Consider the following 18926-nt stretch of genomic DNA (forward strand, 5'->3'; position numbering starts at 1 on the left):
ACCAGCTGGCAAAGGAATATCCCCAGATCCCGGGGGGACAGCTATTCCATGTAACAAGGGCCATGGCATTTCCTTTGTGTGGCTACAGACTTGTTATAGGCAAGGAGCCAGACCTGCTAATGTATTTCTTACAAGGTTGAAGAAGAGCAATCTTCCCTCCTAGGTAAAAGAGAGAGGCAAACCCTAATCTTGGTTGGCTGGGAAGGATGGCTGCTCTTAGGAAATGATGCTGACGCGTCATTAATACAAAGACTCACTAAATGATGCTTTAACTGTTTATGAATCTTCTCTGTTCTCTCACTCCTGACTGAGCTTAGCCAGTATCTTAATGCTCAGGGAAAAAACCACTACACGGTTCACAGTTCAAGTGAACTTTGTCATTTCTGATCATCCCAAGCATAGAAGACAGATTCATAATGAACACCTTAGTGAGAAAATATCCCAAAATATAAAGTTCTAACAGACATATTAACCTTGACACAAGCAAGATACCCCAAAATCTGGATTTGACAATTAGATCTGAACCTTACTAGATATTCTACCTCCAAGCATTTATGAGCAAACTTTGCCACCAAAATAAGTTAGCTATTGCTGAATATAACTTGGCATTAGATCCTTTGGCACAATCTTTTGCTCAGATACCTCCTCCTTTTTGAAATCATCCTAATCCCAAGCGTAGGAAAAGCCTCCCTCCTCCCCAGAACCTCTGGTGTGTATCGAGAGTGAATGATGTCATTTTTAAAGGGTGTGCTTTGCTCACCACATTGAGATGGCATCTCTGTGTTTAGGATACGGAATAGACTCATATTCAACCAGCGTTTGTCAAAGGTGAGAAGGCGGATGAAGGCAGAATAGGAAACTCAAACTGGACACACCAGACACTTGGGTCTACTTACCTTAAAGGTCCAGCTCCTTCTATGAGGTCTGTGCGTACATTGCTTCTGTGACTTGAGTATGATTTTCATTTTATTAGTGATGAAGTCTAAATATCTTTTCAAATATATCAAAACTCACTTTTGTCAGGAAGCCACTACACTTGTCTCTTCTTTTCCCTCTTATATATGCTCTCCAATAATTAATTTCTACTTAATGTTTTTCTCTCGGTGATTAACTGAGCAACTGGAAGGTGAGAGTTTTCTCGTGGTTTTTCATCTTCTAAATTCTTATCACAAAGCACAGACTTTGAGTGGATGAATGGATAAGAAATCTCTGGCCCTTTCATGTTAGTCTCAAGATACATACCTTAAATTCTGAGTTATTCAGAAATTCTATCTTGAGCAAATAGATCATCTACTTAATTGAGCTCTTGTTTAGGAAGTTTTCCGAGTTCCATTTCTGGGTTACCTTTGTTCAGTGCTGCTATCAAGGGAGAATGAACAACTCATTTCAATGGCAGCCCTCAAAACAGGCTAACCTAAAGGACAGTGTATCACAGATTCGGATCATTCCTTTAAAGTCTACTATACACGGCACCATGCCTGCTTTCTTAAGTGTGTCATTTGTGCTGTTTAACTGTTTCTGCACTTCCTCCGTTACATGAAGTCACACAGAGACCAGAGAAGAAGAGACAATGGACACAAAATCTTGAGACAATCATTCCGACTCGGTAGATGGGGAAACTTTAAGATGACTAAGAGGAAGAGGAGAGTCAGTTAGACTCGGAAAGCAAATGGGTGAGGTCATGAGGTCAGCAGCATGCAGGCTCATTACTGAGACTATAAAGTATCCTTCAGAAATAAAGAAGGCTTCTAGACTTTCGTGATGAAAGGAGGGAAACCAGCAGCTGTGTGTGCCTGTGCTAGATCACACAGATAAATAAGGCACAGCTGGACACAGGGAAGAGCTATTGAAGATGTTCACCAGGAAGGATGTCAGTTGGTCACTAATTTTATATGAGCTGTCAAGGTAACTTACTTTAAGTATGTCTGATAATGTAATGTACATAACCTCTTCCTCCTTCCTCCTCCTTTCATCTCCTCCCACCTCCTCCTCTCTCTCCTGCCCCTCCTGCTCTCCCCCCCCCATGTGTGTGTGTACACATACGCACCTTCATTATTAATTTGGTACCAAATCAAAGTGTGGATGTTACTGCCAGCCATCAACTCTTTAAACTCAGATGACAAGACACTAAAAACACAAAATAAAATCAATAGTGGTATGAGTCTCACTATTTTCTTTTTGCTTTCTGATCATGTGAGGCAAAGGACTTCTAGTGACCCCCCAAAAGTTCTAATCCATTAACCAGAGATTTTAGTTTGCTCCATTGACTGCCTTGATTTTCACTGAGCCTTGACTGAGACTGCTAAATCCCAGATGATATAAGGCAGGTGGCCACTTAGCCCATTATGCAAGAAAACACAGAGACAAGAGTTAAGAAAAACCAAACAAGGCACAAAGCTACAACATTCTACATTAATAAAAGTTTTAATGTACACTCAACTAAAAGATGCATATAAGGATGACGGAATCTCCGTTCACAGGCAGCTAACAAGATTAGAATTTATCAAACGAAAGTCCAGGTTGTGCATTTAAGGATTACAAACTATTAAAGTTGAAGGGGAAAAAATAAAGTTAACAATGGAAGCATTAATGACCTTAAAATGGGATGGGATGATTAAAGAAAGAATTCAAGTATTGTTGTAAAGTTTTTCAGAATCATCTCTGAAAAGCTGTGCATTTCCCATCTTTGCATAGTGAAAACAAACAAAAGACAGCACGTCACTTGGCAAAATACCACAGCTATATGTGATTCGTGTTTCAAACATGCACCTATGTGTACTGCTCACTTAGCCGGGAGGAGTAGCTCTAATTCAGTGGGCTCATGCACTACCCCAAGTGAGCAATGGCGCTAGCGTACACCTCCTCGTCCGGGTGTCATTCATTACCGCAGCAAAAGAATAGCAAGTGAAATGGGAACTCGGTCTTGACTGAACAGTCTTGTTGGGTAACATTACACAGTGGTCAGCTTGTGCTCTGAATTCGAATGGGTAAGAAGGAGTACTCACACCACGAATAAATGGCATGGGCGAGAGAAAAGGTAGTGAAGGGTTTGAAACTTCATAGCCTAACACAACTGAAAATGACGCTAACCTACTGCGTACAGTATGACTGCACTCCCCTTCCCCTTCATGTCTGTGCACACATAGCTTAACACTTGTGCATTTTACACACACACACACAAATAATTTAACATCGGAGCATAGGTTTGCCTACCTATGAAACTGTCAGTGTGACCAAAAGTTACACTGACATTTGTCATATGTACATAATATTTGGGGACCACTGTGGTCTGATTTAAAACACAGTAACATCGCACGTTTACAATGTTGTTTGTGAAATGCTCAGAAGTTAGCAATAGAGATCTGTTTTCTAACTGGCATGGTTTCGTGTCCAATAAAGTCACACGGTGCCTCGGAAATAGTGAAATGAGTAGTGTGGGTGTCAGCTGCTTGGTGTAAGTGGACCCCTTGACAATGCAACAACAGAGAGTGATGCCAAGTTATCTGAATTTTCTCCAACCTTCCTCCAAGCTGAGCCACTGCCTTTCCATAAAGGGGTACAACCTGTGTCTTATAAAACCAGGAATAAGGCCAATAAACCTTATAGATAGCCCTGTTGTTGCTATATGAGCAAACAGCAAGTTCAAGCAAGAGTCTGCATACCTGCATAGCACCTGATTCCCAGAAAGCCACCCGAGGGTTCAGATGTTAGGTTATGGTCTGGGGTAGTATGCAGCAATCAAGACGTCTGCGCTGCGAGTGTGAAACTTCAGTAACTAAAGATATCTGTGAGGGAGGAGGGGAAACTCCAGCTCTAAGCAGCCCGTTTTCAGGAAATCCTCCCTTCTAGTCAAGAAAAAATGTAAAACTCGCTGCCTGAGTTTTGTTGGAAAGGGGTTTAGAGCTAAGTGCAGAGCTTGGGGGTTTAAATTTTAGATGGGGTTTACTGAGGCCATCCTGTACAAGTCTGAAGATGTAAAACAAAGATGGCAGAAAATTTCTCCAGTAACTTGTTGCCCTACCACTTCAATGGAAGCTATCCTGGCTATTATACATTAAAGAAGGAATGGGTGAAGGGAAGGTGAGGGAAATCCAGAGTCTTAGGAATGCCAAGATTCTCTCTCCCCAGCTACTGGAGGGAAAAAAAGATGGCGGGTTCATATGGGCTGGAACCCCATTACAGTCCCCCAGAGTCCACAGGCCAGATAAACACTGAGGGCCAAGCGAGCTCCTGAAATCACCAAGCTGAATGACAGGCCGAATGACCAGAAGGCTACCCGCTACTCTGTCCCATCGCATTGGCGTTCTGAGGCGGGAAGATGAAGCATAAATGAAATTTGACAAAAATATATAGGAACAGAATGGAAAGCTTAACTTTTCTCCAAGCTTTCAACATTTAAAAATTATTAATTTTTATTTAAGGCTTTAAGTTTCTCCTCCTTTCACATTTAAGACAGGGAAAGAGAACTGGTTAAACCAAAAACTAAAATCATGAGCTTGGCACTTTTGTGATTCATTTGAGAAGGGTCTCTGTTTTCTTACATTATATACATGTGCTTATGATGACATCAAAAATTTTAGGCTAATCAGAACATATATACTCACATTTACATAATTTTTGTGTTCTTGATATGGGTTGTTTTGTGTCCTCTGCTTTTTTTTTCTTAATTTTGGTTTCAAGCATAATTGCTTTGTTTTGTGCCCAAACTCTTTGTATCTGGGGCTATGTCTGTTTTGTTAAGCAAGCCCAACAATCATTGGACATGTTATAAGAGAGGACAGAGAAAATGAGAGAAAAGAAAGAAAAAGAGGACGTGGAGCAAGCAACAACTCATGTAGGGAGAATCTTCGCAAGGAAAACATTCCAATATAGACAAGAGAAAATGGCATGTCAAAATCTCCTATTTCCATATTTACATTTACAAAAGAACTATACAACAGCATTGTTCAAATTCCAGATCCTATTTCCAGCGGATGCTTGGTCTAGGGGAGAAAATGATGAAGAAAGGGAATTCAGCAAGAGTGTAGTCTGGCTCAGTGCTGCCGGGGGTTGGTCTGGAGTAGGAGGAACATGGAGGTGAGGGGAAGGGATGGGGCGGGGGCGGGTGGAGAGGATATGGAAGGGGGAAAGGGGGAGGAGGTGTTATCCAGGCCTAGGCAACTTCCGTGTGTTCATCTGTCATCTTCCCCTTAGGACTTCCACTGTAGGTTTTGCTGAAGATCGGCTTGCTAGCTTGGTGTTATATATGCCATGCAGTTTTTTTTATCCTTTCCAAAATTGGATCTTCATGCCACTGGAGTTTGTCTTGGATAGTAAAGGGGAAAATCATGCCAAATCACTTAGAAGATATTAAGTGTCAGCAGGCTAAAGGGGAAATCATTTGCTTTGTGTTCTTTATTGCACTTTGCTGTTCTTCCTTTCTCCTTTAGTTAGAAAGAAAAAAATAGAGGATTCTAAACAGTTTTTTTTTTAATGACATGGTCTTTAACCCCCTCCCCTTTATTGACAGGTGACAGGAGGGTTTACTTGAAGTTATTTCCAAAAGGGACAGTTGTCTTGTACCCCATCCCCATTTCCACATTTAAGTTCTGTAGCTATTACCACCCAATGGTCTTGTTTCCAGACTTCAGAGTTCCGGCAGCACGGCTGAAAACCCATCACACCCAGAACCCAACAGTACAAGGTGGCCTTCCTCCAGTGTGGCTGACTCAGATGGGGCCTTGCTGAGTAGGATCGAACCTCCTCTTCTTGACGTTTCTTCCAGAGTACATTAAAAGAAGATTCGGGAAAAGGGAAAGAAAGACCACAATATTAATCAGATGAGGTTGAGGGATAACGGATGGTAACAAACAATGGTGCTAGTTCCAGCGCAGAGTAACCAGCTCACAAGGAGGCAGTTTCCAAAGTAACCCAGAACATGGAAGAGCAAATGTGCTGGAATGCCTTCCTGCTTCCCCACGAGATGACAAACTTCGGGGAGGATCAAGAGAAACTTCAGATTATTCATTTTCAATCACAAATTGGACTGATTCCAGAAGTAAATGCCATTGCTAATTGATCAGAGGAAAAGCACTACAGGACAGCCCCGAAGGGGCTCCTGTAGTTCCTCCCGAGGAACTACCCAGAAGGTCCTGGAGGTGTTTCCTCTAAGCCCCCCGAGTTCTGTAGCAATGGAAGGCTCTTACATAGGCGGCAAAAACAAAAACAAAAGCCTTGCTGTGCCTGGTTATTTCTGCCTTGGGTGTGTGAGGTGGTACTCCACTATGGAACAAGCACTTTTAATGGCAGACAGAGTGCACGGGGAGGTGGTACACTCAGGAGAATGAACACAGGCTGGGTTAGCCAAGCAAATGCAGTAGTTAAGCTCTGCTGAGAGGAGCAAGTTCAAATGCCTTGCTCACAGTGTCCAGTCTCCTAGAAAGTGACTCCAGTGCAGAAAGAGAGAGAGAGAGAGAGAGAGAGAGAGAGAGAGAGAGAGAGAGAACCAGCAAGACACAACAAGGCAACAACATGAGTTGACTATAACCTCCCCATGGTCTGGCTTCATGTGGGGCATCAAGCAAGGGGCTCATGCATTAGTCTGCAGACTGGCGGGTGCAACACTGCCGCCACCACGGCATCATGCAAAACTGGAGACTGAGGAGCCCTCTGCTCCCTCATTCCCACGCCCACATACTCGGGGCCAACTGGATGCCTTCACAGGCCCTAAGCACCAAAACACTGCAGCAGACTCCTCCTCACCCACGTCCTTCCAAACAAAACACAACCAAAGCTTGAAGCAGGCAGAAAAGTGCCTGCGAAGTTCCTGTCTTTCCCAGAAGACCCACCTGGCTGCTTCTCTTCCAAAATATCAAGCATTGCCGTCTGTAACAAAAATATCCCTTTTCTTTTTTCTGAAACTGCCATTGAAAAGTTTTTCATGAAAGCTTGGGCATGTTGTACTCTGGCTTAAGGACTTAATTCACTGCTGTAAACACTGTTTGCATTAGGGTAGCTGACTTTTCTTACCACCCAGTCCTCTGTGAAGTCAACGATCTTGATTGAGCACAGGCATCGCTGACTGCGCCGGAAGCATAGGTAAGAATGCACGGGGCATCTCTAAAAGTGTGTTTGCCACCAAAGGAACTCTGTGGAGCTCGGGACCTGCATCTGCCATCGAGGCTCGTGCTCTCTGAGAAGATGTATAAGAGAGGTAATTCCTACTAAAGACTCAGGGAAGAGAAACACCAACTGCCTGACCTTGAGAAATTCCCCCAGAGGACCAGAGACCTTGAGAAATTCCCCCAGAGGACCAGAGACCCTACCCAAGTCAGCTGTCCATTGATGGAACTCAGAAGAACCATCAAATGTCAACCCAGAGGACAGAACAAACCCAGCCAGCACTGAACAGGACGTGACCTCACTACCCAACTCGGAATTCTTTCATTCAAATGCAGCTACCGTTCAAGGTCAGAACAACCAGGGAGCCTGTTTTTAAGGAAAGATCTAACATTCTCGTTCAGCCTATCACCCAGGAAACTCTAGTGTCCAAAAGTGTGTGTTCCTCTTAAATGTCAGTTTTTGAAGCTTAGATTGCACTCTTCCCATAGAACAACAGTCTATAGGGTTACCAGGATCTTGGGCCAAACTAAGGAGTCGTTATCCTATAGAGCCCTATGTTCCCACTGAGCAGTACTAACAGCAGTCTGGAGAAGTCCCAACAGTGGAAAAAGCAAGCTGCAGCCCAGGGGAGAGGGAAACCATAGATCAGGAGAGAAAGAACCCTGCAAGCCCTCTGTGAGGTTCCTTTACAGTTAAGCAGTACATCCACTAGGGGCCACTATACATTGAACATTGCCTGTCCTGGATTTTCTACATGTTCAGAAGGCTCTTTCTGTTGAGCTTCAGTGTGAAAGTGAATACTATAATTCATGGGTTCTTGCTGGCTCCCTTTCCAAATTGTTTTGTCTGAATGCCCTCTGCTCACTGAATTTCGAAGGTAATTTTGCTATTACAAGCAGAAAGGTATTTCTGGACCATCATAAAATATCAACACGATTCCTTAGGATTACCATGACAACATTTTTACCATTTTTTTTGTACTTGTGGAAAATCTAAGTTTGTGTCTAAATGCATGTAATTATATACATCCACATGACATTAAAACCTCTAGGTAACAAAAGATGGGTCTTCTGACAAGAATGGAGAGTTATCTACTACTACAACCTTTAACAGAATGATGTGGGAACGTTGTGCCTGAACGCAGGTAAGTGCGTTCATTCATACCCAATGCCCTGGGACTGAGGAAGCAAGCAGAACCAGCTCTGCCAGAACTGGAGTTTTAGACAGTTGCAAGCTACCATGTGGGAACCAAACCCCAGTCCTCTGCAAGAACACCGAGTGTTCTTTACTGCCAACCCATCTCAGGCCACTTATTGTCACATTCTTTATCTGAGTCCCCATGCCCATCAACAAAGACCCCCCAACACACACTTAACCTCTAGGCCACCTTGCATTGAGCTCATTTCCTCGGGAGTTTGAGTCAGGAAAGTCATGCATGTTCCTGGTTGGTGGCAGATGAAGAATAAAGGGTCTAATCCACGGGCTTGGACAACAACAAAAAATGTGGCTCTGCATTCGAATATGACATGGAATTTAGAAGCGAAAGCAACAATTTAGTTATTCTGCTCATAGGGAAACTAGACAAAATTTATTCCACTTCCTAACTTCAAGAAAATTAAAATAATTCCCTTCCCCATCGAGATTCAGTTACTTTTCTGGCTATAGCCTTTCAACTGTCATTTTAGAAGAGGACCAATTATGACAATCTTTTATTTGGATAAGAAATGGAATACAATGGAGCCCAGGCTAACAAAAAAAAAATCGTTTCGAGCTAAGAGAGAGTGCTAATGCAAGTGCTTTCTCAGAGAGAGAGAGAGAGAGAGAGAGAGAGAGAGAGAGAGAGAGAGCCACCTGCGATAATCACAGGCTGATAAAGGAACATCTCAGCAAGAACTGCCCTAAGAGGGCATATAACTGCCCACACAGTCTCTGCTGGCAATGGCGGAAACTTGTTTGCCATTGGGACCTATGGAGATCAGGTGGGATAGTGGGGCAAGTGATACTTTTCCAATATGAAGACACTATAACATGGTGGAACGGCCCACTCTCACTCTGGCATCAACGCCAGCAAATTATCTCACTGTCAGCTTCATGTCCTTCTCTTGCCCTGCCAAGAACTTTGATTTCCCCACAGCTATTACTTGAAATATTGGTAAATACTGTGCGCATGGGCTCACATCTAAATCCTTGGGTTCAAACTTTGGGTGCCTTGCTGACTACAGCCAACTCGACATAGCTCAAGTCATGGAGAGGGATGAGCCGCCACTGAGGCACGCCTGTAGGCAATCTTAATTAATGCTTGATGGGGGAGGGGCCAGCCCATTGTAGGTGGGGCATCCCCTGGCTGGTGGACCTGGGTTCTATAAGAAGGCAGGCTGAGAAGCAAGCCAGTAAGCAGGACTCCTACATGGCCTCGGTATTAGCTCCTGCCTCCAGGTTCCTGCCCTGCTTTAATTCCTGTTCTGGCTTCCTTCAGTGATAGACTATAATACAGAAGTGTAAGACTAACAAACCCTCTCCTCCCCAAGTTATTTTCTGGTCATGGTGTTTCATTGCAGCAGTAGTAACCCTAACTAAAACAGGTGGGTTGCATAAGTAGTTTTCTCCAATGTAATAATGGCGGCACAGTTTATTTTTTAATGCATGTGCAAAATCTAGATCCATTTTCCCTAAGCTTTGGGGAAGATGATACTAAAACAATCTGTCATCTAATTTATCTGTTCAAGTGTCCAGTAGAAGCCAGTTACTCTAGTAGTTTGGGTATCATTATTATTCGGTATGAATTAGGGACTAGGGGCCCGAGAGTCAACCAGGTCAGAGTTAGCGACTCCCTTACCACAGCTCACAACCTCATTCTGTAGACGAAGAGGAAAAGGATGGAGCCAGGAAAAAGAAATGCAGATACAGGAAGAAGCAGGCAGGTTGGTGTGTCAAAGCCTACATTTGTTTTCCACAAAATGCCTCAGAAGTAAGCACAAGATTCTCAGCACCTGGAAACTCAGCCATTCAGTCACGCCTCAGTACCCTCCAGACCTCAAAACAGAGTCTGAATTTACCCAACATAACACACGCCCATTTGACATTACTAATATATCTGAATTCATGAATGTCATAACGAGACCCCCAACAAAGAGTACTCTTTTCTTTTTTGGGGAATTCTACAACTTTGCATGTGAAAGGCCTGTGGACATTAACCAAAGGTTTCAGACTCTATGATCTAAAAAGAAGCAACCTAAATTTGTGTCAATTTCAGATCACAATACATCAAATACATCTGCATAACGTTAAGAACATAAAGTGCAACCCCCCTTCCCCCATATCCACATCCTCCCAAAGTCCTGTGGTTCAACATCTAACTCACAGGTGTGCTGTGAGGAAAGAATCAGTGAGACAGTGGTGAGGGGAAGCGAAGTTGTGTCTCTTGCCTGTCTCCTCCATATGCCTGTGCAGGTAAAGGATGGTTGTGACTCTCCTCCACATCCAACCTACTCAGCAAATCACACCTAAGCGGAGGCGACGGCAGGGAAAAGCGCTGTCTCCCGATCAGTCGCACCTGTTTACCCACCCTCAAAGGTTTCCGGCAGCTCTGCTCTCTCCTCTCCCAGGAATAATGCCCCCATTTCAGGAAGGATTTCCAACAGCGCTATCTAGAACAATCTTCTTTACCAGCCATTTCCAATTTCTGCTTCTAAAGGAAACTTTTTATTTACACTGAACTCAGTGACACTCTGAAAGGCTTCCAACTCAGTACTTCAAATTATCTCTAATCGTCTTCAAAACTGTCCCAGTGGTGGGAAAACTTGAGCATGATTGCTAAGCACAGACAGCCTTCCATTGTGAGGTAGGGATAACAATTCCCAGCTCGATACAAACTACCAGGCCTTGGTAAGATCTAAAGTAACCAGGGTGACAACTCGTAGCATGGAGTACAAGAGTGTCTCCAAATTCCAGTTCCAGAAGTTAAACAAAGGAGAAGTTAAAGCTTTGAGAAACATTCTTGGCCTGCTGCCCCCAAGGCATCAAAGTATTTAGAGCACATTTTGTGCAGGATTGTGCCTTTCTACACTTTATCAGAAGTGACAGCAGAAATCGGAAGGGGCTTTAACGGGGCTCCCCTGGAAGTGTCCCTGTACCACAGTCCCCAAACAAAGTTGGCCGAGCCGGGTTTGAGTCTTGCTTGGTTGACAGTGACAACCCCTCACCCTGTGCCCTGCTCTTCCAATGACTGCACAGCTCTCTTAGATGGAAATCGTTCGCACAGAGCCCAACCCACAAATGGACACAGTGATAAAGGCTTCTCCCCAGGACATGCGGTTCAAGCTGAGAGCCAGCCAGGCTGCTGTTTGAGGTCCTGCTACAGAACAGTGCGCTCTCCTCAAGAACAAAGAAACTGCATCTGGCATCGCATGGCGTTGGGTGGCCATGAAGCGCAGGAGACAGTTTCTTGGGCCTTTGAAATGAATGTTTCTTAAAGCCAAGGAGGTGCACGCCACAGAATGAGCCGACTTTCTTTTCCGGAGGCGTATGTAATTTTTTAAAAGGAAGCATTATAAATAGAATGCACAATTTCTATAATATATAGTGATGTTTTCACAGTAGTGGGGCACTAAGAAAAGTTTTCCCCTGCAATGGGGAAAATCCAAAGAAAAACACACCACTTCTGAGATTCCCCTTATGTGATCCAGGACGGACAATGGTCTAAAATGAGAAGAAATCCAAATAGGAGGGGCCTGTTCAGTTTGCGTGTTTCTGCCAGCATGCTGATGAGAAAAGTGCTATTTCACTAAGTGCAACTTTCTAGACAGCTGTGTAGAAACCAAGCTCCATTCGATAAACATTCCAAGTAGAAGCCCCTCAAATGCTATGGACTTATTCATTAAATCTTAACACCATAACAAATTAGCAGAAAAGGTTCATTTATTTTGATTATATCTTGGTATCTTTTCTTTCATAATCAACTTCTAATAATAATATTTTAACTGTTTTAATTAAGGCCACTACACGTTCCTTCCAAACAAAGCTTCTTCCATTGAGTGGTTGGATGGAAGCAAAATAGGGGCTTTGGTTTAACTGCAGGTTTTATTTCTCACTTAAATTCATCCCAAACAATCTGGATGAAACTTAATTTATGAAAGAGACTATATGGCAGAGGAAGGCTTACCTACAAATAATAAAAACCAAGTCACCAGAGATCGAAACGTATGGAAGTGACTCTCTATTAAATCTGAGATTCAAAATATCCAGAATAGATAAACCATAAATAAGTTTAAAAACGTTAAACACAATAGGGTTTGTCTGTGATTATCCAGTATGGTCTACTTTAATAATCTTGCTTATCAATATGCAATCCAAATTAAAAGTTATTATGAAAGCATAGCAGGCCACTCAGCCATATAAATGTTACAGTAAAGGCCACAAAGCCATTGCTTTCAAATTCTGTTGGTTAGAGAAATAATAAAAGTATTTTTCAAGTATTTGTAAGTAAATAATGAAGGTCTTCAAATTACAAAGTTGCATATGAGGTGATGGCTGAGGTTGTGGCTAACCCCCGTGGACCAGAATCAGTGTCCAGCAGACACAATTAGGAATTTATGTGGTCTCCCTGGTCACCTAACTGTACCCAAAAGCACTCCCGGAGACTTGCTCCTACAAGCAAGAATGTCTCCTACTAAAGTGCTCCGGCTTCACATTCAAGTGACCACCGTCCATTGCCCATGCTTCCCTGTCTGCCTGCGGACAGCATTTGAAGCTCATGTCCTTCCTTTCCAACCCACTGCTGGGTAGAAGCACATTCTTTTTGTGGTTGTGCTCTTAACAACAAAGTCTCGTAGCAGGAACTCAAAACCAGGTTATGTAAGCAGAAAAGAGAGGTGCCCGAGCCACAGAGAAAAAGACATGCGGCATTGCTTACTTAAATCCCCAGCCTGTGCCCCCAAGGACAATAGCTGCTACCAGGATGGCACCAGCGATGGAGCCTATTATGAGATTGGTGGCACTAGGACCTGTGACAAAGGATCATGGGAAGAAAGTCATGTGAGCCAACTACTTATTACCACAAGGGAAAGGCAGGTGAGCAGCTTCCGGAACTAAAAACCTGCTGTTCAAGGCCCCTAAATGTGCTTGTTCATTGCTTTCTTGTGTTAGCTTTAATCCCATCCGGACGCCTCCATCAGTGATCGGTTGGATTAGTTGCCTTTGAATCTACCCTTTCCTTGCCATTAATGTTAAATTCATGTTCCTGAAAACCTGAAACAGAGCAGCCCCATCTGCTTTCAGGGCACGTATGTTGTCTTTTTCCTCCTCTTCCCCCATATCATAAATCAAACAGGTTTGTTTGTGCAAGGAAAGAACACGGCTCCATTAGCACGGGCTCCAGCTGACTGTCAGATACAGGAGAGAAACGATCCTCTGACCATGCTTCTCCACCCAAGAAGACAGCCAACACAGCACATTCTGGATGGGTTTGACAGGGAGATTTTAGTCAGAAAAGGTCAACCAATAAAGATTTGGCTTTGAAATTTTGTCCTCAGATATTTCTTCCTGGTTCTTCAGTATTAAACCCCCCAAAATAGGCCTGCAGGTACGGGAGACCTAAAATTTATAAAAGAAATCTCTAGGAAACAGAGGAGGGGAAAGACTTCGTTATATTCCATTTGAGGATATCTTTTAAATTTTCATTTCTCACTGAGAAATCTGAAATATGGCAACATATTTAAAAAGTGGAGAAGACGTCAAAGACGACAACATCGTGAAGAGGCCGCCATTGGTAGGTGGCAGAGATTACAGTAACTCCACTCTTCTCCTGCATTCATCCCTTAAAGATCAAAACAAAGGTATACATAGTTTACATGTTTAAACTAAGAATGAAATTGCACACCCTCCAGTATCTACTATGCATACATATAGCAGTGACCCCAATATTCAAATACCTTCAAGCAACATATACCTGCCCGCAAGTGACAAACTAGCCAATTTTGCTGGTTTTCCTAAAACCCTTAGGTTTATTATAGACATTCATCGCCAGATAGAAGAATCTTTCTTTTCTCCTCACAGTAGTGGACACCGTTGGTGATGTCATCACAACTGTGATGGCTCTGCCCAGAAACCACATAGAACTAGAAGTGGGAGTGGGTGTGTAGAGGGTGGTACAACAGAGTTGCAAGATGAGGTCTTCTTTGGTTCCTGGGTTTTGACATGCTCTTAAATCACAGAGGGTCTACAGAACCTGAATCTCAGTGGCCTTTGGAAAGAGATTGAGGATAATGAATAACAGCAATGAGTATGATGAATGCCTTTGAGAGACTGTATAGTGAGCACCAACTCCACTCATATTTGACATATCTCACTGATTCCTCACCAAGGAACATGTGAGGCAGGGATGTGGGACATCCTGACTTCCAGACTTGTGTTAGAAATCAAGGGTCAGCAGACCGGAGCCAGCAGATCAAATTTGTCCTCACTATCTGTTAGGGCAAAGACATTTTGCTGTAGCAAAGCCATGCTTCTTTTAAATCTATATACTGACTATGGCTGCTTTTAGCAGCAACGTTGAATGGTTGTGATGGATACCTTGCAGCTAGGAAGACAAAACTATGGACACATGGCCCATCACAGAAAGCTGGTGAATGACAGCTCTGATGAAACTTCACTCTACTTCCCACATTTCCTTCCACTTCTCCACGGTGCAACCTGCAGAAATCGCTTTTTCAAAAGTAGTCATAGTACCATGTATGCACCCACACTTAAGTCAGCTTGCATTGTGTTGGCTCAGAAAACAGGTTGGAATCAAATTCAATACAGAATCCACGAGAAGTGATTCCTGGTGTACAGCTCTAAACTAAGGAGTAGAAATTTAGAAGTTAAATCTGCCCCTGGAAGCCTTATTGATTAAGTGAACATTGCACTATCAATTAATCCAGGAAGTATTAAAACTATGTTGTACTATATGGTTCTATTTCTTAAAAAAAATTATTACTTATCGATTACAAATAAATGGAACTTGAAGGGGGAAAGTCAGTAAGCCACTAGAGAAAACGTTCATGAAACAAGAACAACATAACTTATCTTTATGGAAACAACATACACTTACACACTTACCTGTCACAAGCATAAATAGCAACAAATCCACACTGGAAAGGATGGATGGGAACAAATGCTGGCAACAGGGCTGTTTACAATAGAGGTTTGTTTTTTGGTGTGTGTGTGAGGGGGGGCCGGGTTCCTATCCATCTCTAAGGCTTGAAGCATGACCAGAATTACTGCTTTCGAAGGCACTGAAACCATGGCCACTAAGTGTCAATTGAGAGGATCTTTTAAAAACTACCTTTCTTCTTAGAAGAATTTCACATAAATTTCCGTGCCTAGAATTTGGCCTTGGGATAGGAACATTTAGCTAACAGTCACAAGGTGCATCTTGCAGGAACAAGTTCTTGTAGTCAAACATATTAGCACTGCTACATGCTCCATTTTCTCACAGATAAAAGGAAATACAAGCCCCTTTCCAGTGTTCCTCCCTCTCTCCTGATCTACCTAGCTTCACAGACTATATTGATGGAACATGAGTTAAAGGGCATAGGGCTAAGCTGGGCATAAGGGATCCTATCTGCAATCCCAGCACTTAGGAATTCTGAGGCAGAAGGATTGCTGCAAAGTCAAGGCTAGCCTTGGCTACACAGTAAGTTTCAGATGAGTAAAGCAGTTGAGACAAGACTCTGTCTCAATATCATTTTGGGAAGACCCAAGGCTGGCCAGGCCTCCAACTACAGTAGAACAGCTTTGCGTGTAGCCTACACACCTGCTCCCTCCTACTGCTATCTTGTGTAAATTGCCTGATGGAAGGAGAGCTGATGTGTCCCCAACTAGTGCAACTGAGGGCTGTGCTGACAGTGGCCATGCACACTCTTTGGGCTAAGTCAAGGATAGCCGGTGTCTCCTTGAGGCTCTGATAATTCATTATTTGGCCACTATAAAGTGCTAGCAGAACCCCAGTACACAGAAACACAATGTTTGAAGGGTGACTCCTGCCGTGTGTGTAAATGTTCTCTGGGTAATGAAGAGAAACAGGCTTCCTGTCAAGCTAGCCAGCACCTAGCAACCTCAGGCATCCGGAGGGTGTGGATCAAGGGCAGCGAGAGAGCTAAACTCAAGCCTCAGGAACACTTAATGGATAAGTGACACACGACACACTGTGCAGACACCGCGTATTTGAAAGACAAACCAAGCAGATGATTTGCAGCTGTTCCCTCAGGTTGTGTGGGTTTGAAATCAATATATTTCCCTTTTTCGTGTTCCTTGCTCCAGTGTTTATGAAAACTCCAAAGTTGAACTATGAACCAACGATATAATAACAAAAAAAGAATAAGAAAGCAGTGTCTTTAATGTCTTCTTTTGAAAAACTGAGTTGAAGCCCTCTCTATCATTCTAAACAAATAGAAAAGCGACCAGTGGCTGTCGTTATCACCATCTTTAAAAAGTGTGATAGCTGTTGGTATTTCTAACTGTATATATATATAAATATATATATATTAACTTGAGTGGTAAAGGTAAATTTATTATAATTCTTCTATAAAACTCACACAAAATCATTTTGCCAATTAATAGAAAAAAATAAGATCTGTACAAGTAGGAGAGCAAAGGAAGTTTTAGGCTCTTGCCTTAATTGTGAAAATTGTGAATAAGTACCCCAACATTGTTTTATGCCCCACATTGTTCCAGACAGGAGAAGGTTCTAAAGTGCATGAGAAAATCACATGACACAAAGACATCCACATCACACCACAGATCACACCAGCACAGGAAATGACCAACAAGACAAAACATGGAAGGGCCAGGGTTCAAGCGTCACCTCATACACCAAGCACCAAAGAAAAACACACGGAAACTCACGAGGGTATGCTTACTCTATGCCCCACCCTGTGCCTCCAAAAATCACCCCCAGGGCCAGAATGGTGCCAGCCACAGCCCCTATGAGCCTGCTTGTGGCCATGTTCACTGTGTGGAGGGAAAACGGAAATTTTTTTTTAACAGAGGAAATCACACACTGATATCACTATCATACAAAATAATCTCTCCAGGAAATGTTCTGAAAGTTAGCTAAATGTGGATATCTTTGCTTTTAAAGTTTGAAACTGAGATGGACATACACTGGAAAATATATGAAATAATTTTTATCTTCAAACTCTATATACCCTGCTTTAAAGCATAATCCCTTTAAATATTTTTAAGTTCATAAGTAGCCCAATTTGAGTTATAGTTCTTAGCAGTATGAAGTAAAAATTTAATTATATTACAGCAAATCTGCATTTTAATTATAAACTAAACATTAATGCATAATTTTTTCAAACTGCAAAATATGCTTAACATCATCTAAATGAAGAATGCATTATCCAATTTTTTGAAAAGACATTCAAAAGAGTAGCTTTGAAATTCTGTGCAATTTTCCTGTGAAATTATTAAAAGGTACATTCTGAATAACTACAAAGTTTGGATTTCAGTCATAGGAAAGGGACATTTGGTTCTTTGGCCATAGAGTCCAGCATCTATCTGTGTGCTGAGAGGAAGCCAGCATCTCTGAAAACTGTAGAGGTTGCTGTAGGACCAGCAGACAGTTATTGGTGCACAGCAGAAACACCATGCACCACCACTTCTGTGCAAAGCTTTCAAGTGTTGGAAAACAGCCCTGGAACAGGTAAACACCCAACACTTTCTCTACAAGACTACTTACACGAAATCAGATGATTGAAATAGGAAGGAATATTATTTAGGGTTGGTTATGTCTGTAAGTGTTCAGGGGAACTGGTTCACAGACACTCAGCTCTTGTTTCCACATAAATGAAAGGCAGTGAATGCCGATGACCTTACCAACGGTAACAGTTCCCGTCAACAGGACTGTATTACACAGACTGAATGAACACAGGGGAGCAGAACCAGGAGCGGAGAGTCACAGCCGCACTGTAATGGTTCCTAGTGCTCATGGACCTTTTAGTAAGATATTGTCTCAAAGGAAGAGACCCCTGGATCTCCTGTAAGTTCCCTAAGCCTGTCTAGCAATTTCACACTTTTATCACAAGGCAAATAATATAAATAAGAACCTAAGGGTTAGGTATCCTTTAAAAAGTAAAGAGATAGAAAGACAACGAAGAACAGAGAAAGTCTAGTGAGAGCTATGGGGAGGAGAAGGACGCGCTAGGTGGTGATCCATGACATGACCACACGTGCCCAAACGAAATGATCCCACTATAGTTCAGAGTTCCAAACTCTGTAGACAGACTTGGAAGGAAAGGTGGTCCAGGTATAAAACTTGTATTTTTTTTTTAAAAAGAAAATCATTGATTTCAGAATAATAAACAAATGTGTTAGTTTATAACTTCTTAGGGGAGGATGGTGTGTTTAAATTTTAAGCACTGGCTCTCAGAGCTGAAGCACCCCAGTCAATCCTACCTTCCCCTCAACTCTTCCATAAGGTAGCTACAATAAATGACAGAAAAACATTTCTTTCCTCTCCCATAGAATGTGATACTAAATTAATACTTGTTAATTTTTAAAATTATAACTACCGCATGAAAGGGGAATAATAATTTTGCAAACTCTCCCATGTTTGCTGTGGTGTAATTCCTCCTTGGAGAAGGGAGAGGATTAGGTGATCCAGTGTGCACGTACTGGAAACCTTATCAGGGAAACAAAAAGAGAAAAAAAAAATGCTGCAGATACTTCAAGCACGTATTCCAGGCCGGCAGATAATGGGCCTTAATCAGTGCTGAGGAGGAACAATTATCCTCAGATTCGTAACAGACAAGTACTCTTAACAAAAGCAAATGAGAAGAGGC

General features: G+C 42.5%; 1 protein-coding gene across 9 annotated transcripts in view; it reads right to left on the reverse strand.

The window, feature by feature from the left end:
* Positions 1-2405: 2405 nt before the first annotated feature.
* The window catches only part of Adam23 (ADAM metallopeptidase domain 23), a 156354-nt gene continuing 139833 nt past the window's right edge, over positions 2406-18926 (reverse strand). For 2 of the 9 annotated variants that reach the window (XM_050154278.1, XM_050154274.1), the window contains 2 exons: positions 13013-13103; positions 2406-5757 (listed from right to left, as the gene is read on the reverse strand). In XM_050154278.1, coding sequence (XP_050010235.1) covers positions 5709-5757; positions 13013-13103 — 140 coding nt within the window. In that variant the 3' untranslated portion in view covers positions 2406-5708. Of the gene's footprint in view, positions 7240-7269; positions 13104-15365; positions 17092-18926 lie in introns of those variants that run through there. The other 7 variants (XM_050154276.1, XM_050154272.1, XM_050154279.1 and 4 more) reach the window with 5 other exon arrangements.

Source organism: Alexandromys fortis, unplaced genomic scaffold (assembly GCF_014885135.2).
Source record: "Alexandromys fortis isolate MF-2015 unplaced genomic scaffold, M_Fortis_MF-2015_v1.1 scaffold_40, whole genome shotgun sequence".
Lineage (NCBI taxonomy): Eukaryota > Metazoa > Chordata > Mammalia > Rodentia > Cricetidae > Alexandromys > Alexandromys fortis.